Source organism: Panicum hallii, chromosome 8, assembly GCF_002211085.1.
Source record: "Panicum hallii strain FIL2 chromosome 8, PHallii_v3.1, whole genome shotgun sequence".
Taxonomy (NCBI): domain Eukaryota; kingdom Viridiplantae; phylum Streptophyta; class Magnoliopsida; order Poales; family Poaceae; genus Panicum; species Panicum hallii.
Window position 1 is genome coordinate 8,238,825 of NC_038049.1, and position 7,349 is coordinate 8,246,173.

The 7,349-nt window shown below is 47.1% G+C and overlaps 1 protein-coding gene across 1 annotated transcript in view; it reads left to right on the top strand.

The window, feature by feature from the left end:
- Window positions 1-6,363, top strand: part of LOC112903599 — a 39,441-nt gene extending 33,078 nt beyond the window's left edge. Inside the window, exon 2 of the mRNA XM_025972845.1 lies at window positions 5,993-6,363. Coding sequence (XP_025828630.1) covers window positions 5,993-6,363 — 371 coding nt within the window. The remainder of the gene's footprint in view (window positions 1-5,992) is intronic.
- Window positions 6,364-7,349: the final 986 nt, after the last annotated feature.

Consider the following 7,349-nt stretch of genomic DNA (forward strand, 5'->3'; position numbering starts at 1 on the left):
ATTGCATGGATCCAATCTCTCCCAAGCAGGACAGTATACGAGTCCTTGCTGTTGACAACAAAAAACAAAGTAGGGAGGGTCTTGCCTCCTACCATCAAATCCATACTGAGGACTCCTTGCGCCTCCGAAGTTTGTCCGTTAAAGTCACTTAACGTGATGTTGGTTTTGATCAGATCCTCAACAGAATGCCCCAATCAGCGCAGCACTGAGTACGGCATTACGTTAACTGCCGCTCCCGTGTCGACTAACATCCTACTGACAGGCTGGCCGTTTATGTAACCCTTGAGGTATAAAGCCTTCAGGTGCCTATAATTCCTCTCTCGGGGCTTTTCAAATATGACTGGCCGTGGCCCCAAGTCAAGCTGAGCTACTGGCATCTCCTCACGGCCTGGTGCATGAAACTTTGCAGGAAGAACAAACACCATGTGTGCATCAGCCGATGTCTTTAAACTCGGCTTGTCCATGGCGGGGCTGCACTGGTCCTAAACGCTGAAAAATTGAGGCACCTCTTGCATCTTGTTGCTGAGACTTACACTCTAGGCAATCCTCAAAAGTGGGTAATCGTTTCATGCCAGAATCCCAACAGTACTTGAAAAATGGACAATGCCAAGGATCTCGCGTATCCTCTTGCTTCCTGAGGCGTTTCCCAGTGCGCCGCTCGTACTCTTCTTCTTCAGTCTCGCGTTGGAGACGCTGTTGATATTGATACTTGTACTTTCTCAGAAGATGAGAGGAAACTGGTCGTTGATTCCTGACGTGTCTCACCTGCTTTTAATTTACAGAAGCTTAAACATTATTACACACAATTTTAAACTTAAGGTAAACTTATACAAACATTGTTTAAAATGACAAGCTAAACAGCTTGTCCAGGTTCACAGTGGAAGAAAAATAAACACGCGACTACGCACGTCGCGAAGGTTGACACCACGCTCAGCCCAAAGCTTGGTGTCACTCAGGAGGGTCACTTCCAGTCGGGGACGGTTCCCACTCCACGGACCAGCCAAACGGAACAGAGGTTGGCCATGCCGTACTATCCGTGGGGTTCTCGAAGGTCATACCTAAAAATTTCACTAGCAAGACTGAGTATACTAATAGCTTAACCGCTTCATGGTATACTTAGCCATGTAACTAGACTCATGAAGGCTTGAAATGGTTCTAGGCTTAATTTCAGCTGAAAAGCAACAAAGAATATGAACTAACTTTCATATTAGCTGTCAGGTTCTAGTTTCATTAATCATTCTAGGTTAGCACCTATACTAGACAAACAAGGTATGGTTTAGCATCCATCCAGTTTATCCCATAATGGTTATTGTTCTTACTCTATGTGGCAGCAGGAATAAGCAGTCTCAATCTCCACGAGACACGGACGATTCTGAATCATATTTCCAAACCTTGCAAGGCAAATTTAACTCACACGCTTGGAACATCCAACGATAGCTCCAAAGCAACCGTTTGCCTTTCATTCCGACTCGTGGAACAGAGCCACCACAAGCGACTGTAGGACCGTACGCACACCAATTGTGCAGGACATACGTCTGTAGCGCGACTACATGACCGTACTCCTGTCCGCTGCGCGGAACGTACTCCTGCACATCAGTGCGTGAGAAAAACCAAATTACGAGTATTGGGAGGTATCTCCACTCCTCGGGCCGATTGGTTACTAGGCTTACCGCTTTACCATATTTCGCGGCATGTGGCTAGTACTTTCAAACGCTTAGCCACCACTACCACACACTGCGACCTTATCAACTTTGATCAACACAGACGGGGTAAACTCCCAAGCCATGATACTGCACACGACCCCGTCCATCATCCTTATAGTGATTGCAGAATAGTAAACATTCAATTCCTATATCGTGCGAGTGACAGAAAATCACCCGACTTCTACCGGTCTTATTAGCAGAGCATCTATTCGATATGGACTCAGGTACAATACATAGGTTCCTAGTATCAATGCATCTAGGGTTCCATTTCAACTCCTAGACTTAATGCAAGATATAATATATAAGTATAAAATTGTAGTAAATTGAAATACTGGGTTATGCAACGGGGCTTGCCTTCTTGAGCGAGGCTAGGGTCAGTGGTGTTAGAGACTTCCGAACTTTGGTTCGGGGCTTCAGTTATAGTCTCGACGACGTTCGCAGGATCTTCAGAAAATCCAAGCTCGGCTTCCTGAACCAGCTCGTAGACTCCGTCGTCGAGTGTTGCTGACTCTGAATGATATGCAATGCAATGATTTGAGTTAGGTGGTTCTTGAGTTAAGAATTTTACTTCACAATAAAGTTGCAATCCAACACGTTAATACACTCAAACTCAAAAAACAAGAGGGTTAAACATAAACTCATTATTAGTATTCTAATCTAATTATCCCATTTAATTGAATTAGGTTAATAAGTTTGATTTTTAATTTGAAAACCATAAAGGTTTTGACTTTGAATTTTTGGTGGATAAACTTATTTCTAATAATAAGCTTATTGTAAATTTTTCATAATTTTCTGAAAACAGAAACTAAAGCATTTGAATTCAAAATCAAATTTCAAGTTTAAATTCAAAACTTAAGCAAACAGAGCTTTAATTTCTTGAAAATTTAATTAGGAACTCATTATCAACAAATTAGGTTATGGTAAAAAGATCTAAACAGAAAAGCCTCAGCAGCATGCTTAAATAAATTCAAACCACTTCAAATTTGATTTGCAAAAGTTTAAAAGAACTTAAACTACAAAGCAGTAATAAGCATAAAAGTTTTACACAAGCTTACTCATGACCTAAACAGGCTACAAACCAAAAATCACAAGAAAATAAGCTTACATGCAAAAGTTATGCCCAAGATACTCTTTGTCTAAACTTTTAAATAACTTAGAAAACATTTGGTTTCAAACCAAACTCTATTAATAAAAGTTGTAGAATTTGGTTTCTAGTTTCCAACAAAACCAGTTTACCAATTTTTGGAGTTTTCTACAAATTCCTATCAATTTTACAAGTTGGCTGATTTGCAAACTAAAAATGAAAAAGGGGGTTTACAGAGAGGTCCTCGGGTTTTTGCACAAAGGCCCTTAGAACAGGAAAAGAAATTGCAGATGTGCCCTTGCCAGCTCTCGACGGCGACCGGCCGGTCTGTCCGGCATGTTCTCGCCGGCAGCGAGGTTTCTGGTGGGGAAGGACAGGCCCAGCATGGCCTACGGGACAGGTGGTGCCTGTTGGTGGGTGATGTGCTCGAGAAACAGTGGTGGAGCATGGCCGGCAGCGAGGAGTGGCGGCGTGCTCATGTTCCCGGTGAGGGGCCGGTGAACATGGACGAACAAGGCACGCATAAGCACCATGGAGATGTGGGGGTGTGATTCCAGTACCCAATTTGGCTGGAGGTGGGGTGGAAAGGGGTCGTCGATGGTGAGGTGGACCTCGGGCTCCTCCGGCGAGCAGCGGCGCGGGATCGCGTCGATTCCGGCCAAGGGAAGTCAGAGGCTCGACCAGAGCGGGTCAGAAGGCTGGCGGGGGAGGAGAGGAAGCTCCTGGGTGCTGGGATTTGGGCGGGGTGGAGCGGCCGCGGAGAATTTCGGCGAGCGGCTCGGTGGTCGGCTTGGTGGTCACGAAGAAAAAGAAAGGGAAAGAGCGGGAAGGAAAGGGCTCGGGTCGGGCTTTATAGGCGAGCATCACTCTGTAGAAGAGAGGGAGAGAGAGAGCAGACGCGCGGCCGGGCTCAGGTTGACGGGAGGCGCCGACGTGCCCCTCGGGCATGCGTGGCGGCCGCTCGGCACCGGCGGCTCGACGTGGCAGGGCAAGGGGAAGCCAGCAGAGGCAGCGCGGGCGGTGGGAGGAGCAGCCAGGCGACACGTCGAACGAGAGAGAGCGGCGCTGGGGCAGCTGGGCCTCGGGAGAACGGCCGGCGAGGGCGGCGGGGAGCTCACGGGCGTGAGCAGAGGAAGCTGGGGCTGGAGGAGGAAGACGAGGACTGATCTGTGATTTTCCAAAAGTGCAGGGACCTCACTGTAATGTCTTGGTAACTTTCAAACCATAGCTCAAATGAAAATGTGCCCAAAACCAAAAGTGTAGAGTTCAACAAGATCTACAATTTTTCTTTAAGGTTCAGTTTTAAAAGAGTTAAGGATTTGAAAATAAGTTAAAAGTTGGGCAAAAGTTAAATTTCAAAAATAACTCTTTTAACTACCACACTCAAAATGAATCCTAGAGGTAGTTTCACTTCTATCTACGGTTTAAAAGTAAGTTCTTGCACTTTTTCAAAACAACCCAAGCAAAATATGGTTTTACCTCCCATTCTCGCACATTTGCACAAAAGGACCTTTATTAAATTATAATTATATAAATACCCCTTTTTCCTTATCATTTAAATTTTTAAACACACTTTCACAATATTTTGCACACAACTTCATACTAAAATCTAGTGTGTGTCAATACCAAGTACCTCAGTGTCACACCTGCCGTCTTCACTAGGTAGAGCTTCAGCAAAATGCCGAGGGCCTCTCCTCCCTCTCACAACTATCGGCGGTCACTCCACAACGCGATTGGAGGGTCTCGCAAGACTTACAAGCCCCGGATTTACAACTCTTGATGCGTGCAAGCACCGATACAATGGAGGTGTGCAAACCTCACCTAACTCTAGGCTAAAACCTAAATGACGGAGGTAGACCAACGGGTACCCTAATAGAGAGCCCGACCAGCAACCAGCAAGGAAGGCATATTCTCTATAGTTGTAATCTGATTAGATCTAGTAACCGACTAGAAGACTTTCCATGTAAACTCAATCCCCTAGAGTATATAAGGAGGGGTAGGGGTACCCCTAGGGCATCCCAGCCTCAACGGCTAACCCTAGACAACGCAACTAGCCTACTCATTCCACAAACCCTAAATCAGGCAATACAATCCCAAACATAGGATGTAGGGTGTTAAGCTCTCAGCGGTCTGAACCTGTCTAAAACCCTTGCGTCTTTGTGCTACCATCAAGTTCTTGGCTCTACGATCTCCCTCACCAACAAATCTACTAACTGAGCATACCCTGGATGGACTTGTTGAAGTACAAATCCGACACTAAAGCAATGCGCTAATAGGCCTAAACTAGCACTAATCAAGCCCTAAGACTTTTGCTAATTGCCTTAATCTTCTCTTGAGCACTTTGGTGGATAGAGCACTTGAATATGTGTGGAACACAAGTCTACAACTTCCCCAAGCTCTAACACACTTGAAATGGTTGGGTGGAGGGGTATTTATCAATCTTAGCCTAAACGATAAACGCTAAACGGTTAGTGGTGCCGTGCAGCGTGTAGACTGTATACACGGCGTGTACATGGAATTAAACAGATTACAAGTTTTTGTACTATATTAATAAAAAGTAGCTACAATGACATGTATATATGTCTAAAAAACTATAATCACAGCTCACAAACTTAAGAAGGCGAACATTAGTAATCAAAAAACATAAGAAGGTGAACATTAGTAATCAAAAAACTTAAGAAGGTGAACATTAGTAATCACAGGCCAATAGGTGAACAAAGTTTTGAAAATTTATTTGCTATACATGAATCAATGATCAATTGACAGGATACTTGCTGGCTGAACATACAGCTAGCACGACTCACCATCGCCTAAACGTTGTTGTAGTCAACCGTGCAAAATTGAGTTGCGGCCGTGTCGTGTCAACCTTGCAGGCCGTGGATGGTCGAATTTGACCGTTTAATCGAGCTGCCCGTGTAATCACCATTTTTGGCCTAAATTGCACATATGCTTGCCGAGTAACGTTTACATGCCATGTACTCATTCTACACGGCCATGTAGGCGAACACTGGTTTTTATAGCCCCAACCAAAGATACTAGTCGTTGCTCCAACGGCCAGAAAATCTACCTTGACAGACTAAATAGGTCAATTGACCGATTTAATCGGTCACCTCACTATGCACTAAACGAACTAATCGGTCAAGCTATGCCCCCCGCACCTCCATCAAGTTGCAAGCTTTGGCCGATTTATTGGCTGAATGGACAGAGCCCCAGACCCCAACTCCGGACATTGCCCACGAATACTGGACCCTGTACTTTGAGTGGTCGGTTATGGAGCCGGGCGCGAGGGCCGGAGTGGTGCTGATCTCACCCGAGGGGAGCAAGCTCCGCTACGCAATCCGCCTCCACTTCCCATCCTTGAATAACGTTGCTAAATACGAGGGCCTTGTCAACAGCCTCCGCATCGCCATCGAGCTCGGAGCAACCCAGCTCTATGCCTACGGTGACTCCAAGCTAGTGGTAGATCAAGTCATGAAAGAGTCCAACTATGAAAGCTCCCTCATCGACACATATTGCCAAGAGGTGTGCAAATTGGAGGACAAGTTCCACGGAATGGAGCTGCATCACGTCCCATGAAGGGACAACAATAATGTCGATGCGCTCGCCGAGCTGGCGACCATCGGGGACCCCGCTCCCAACAGGATCTTCGTCAACGACCTCCATGCACCCTCAATCCACGTCAAGCCAGACCCACCTCAAAAGCCATCCGACCCAATGCTTGGGGGCCCCAGCCTGGTGCTTCCTAACCAGACGTCCCCCGACCGAGGGCCCGGGGGCCCCGGCTGCCTCGCAGTGGAGGCTGCGACTTCCGCGGTCGGCACAGTGGCAGTCGACTCCACTGACTGGAGGGCGCCCCATCTGGCCTACCTCTTGTACGAGGTCCTCCCAGCTGACAGGATGAAGGCACGAAGGATCACCCGACGTGCCAAGATGTTTGTCGCCATCAACAACGAACTTTACAAACGCAGCCCCTCGATGGTAGGAATGCTTATGAAATGCATCCCGACCCAACAAGACAAAGAACTGCTCCTCGAGATCCATGCTGGCATGTGTGGGCACCACGCAGCCCGCGGTCGCTGGTCGGCAAGGCCCTTCGCCGGGGCTTCTATTGGCCAATAGGGCTGCGCGACGCGGAGGAGGTCATCCACATGTGTAAAGGGTGTCAGTTCTATGCTCGGCAGACCCACTTGCCAACACAGGCACTCCAGACCATCCCTCTTACCTGGCCGTTCACGGTCTTGGGCCTCGACATGGTCGGACCCCTCAAGAAAGCTCTTGGTGGTTTCACTCATCTGCTCATCATGGTGGACAAGTTCACCAAGTGGATTGAGGCGAAACCCATCACCAAGACTAACTCTCAAGAGGCTGTCAAGTTCTTCCTTGACATCATCTACCGGTTCGGTGTGCCCAACATCATCATCACAGACAATGGGACAACCTTCACAGGCAAGAAGTTTTTGGAGTTCGCTGACGGATACAGATTAAGATCGACTGGACATCGGTCAGGCACCCATGCACTAATGGGTGGGTTGAAAGGGCAAATGGAATGGTCCTCCAAGGAC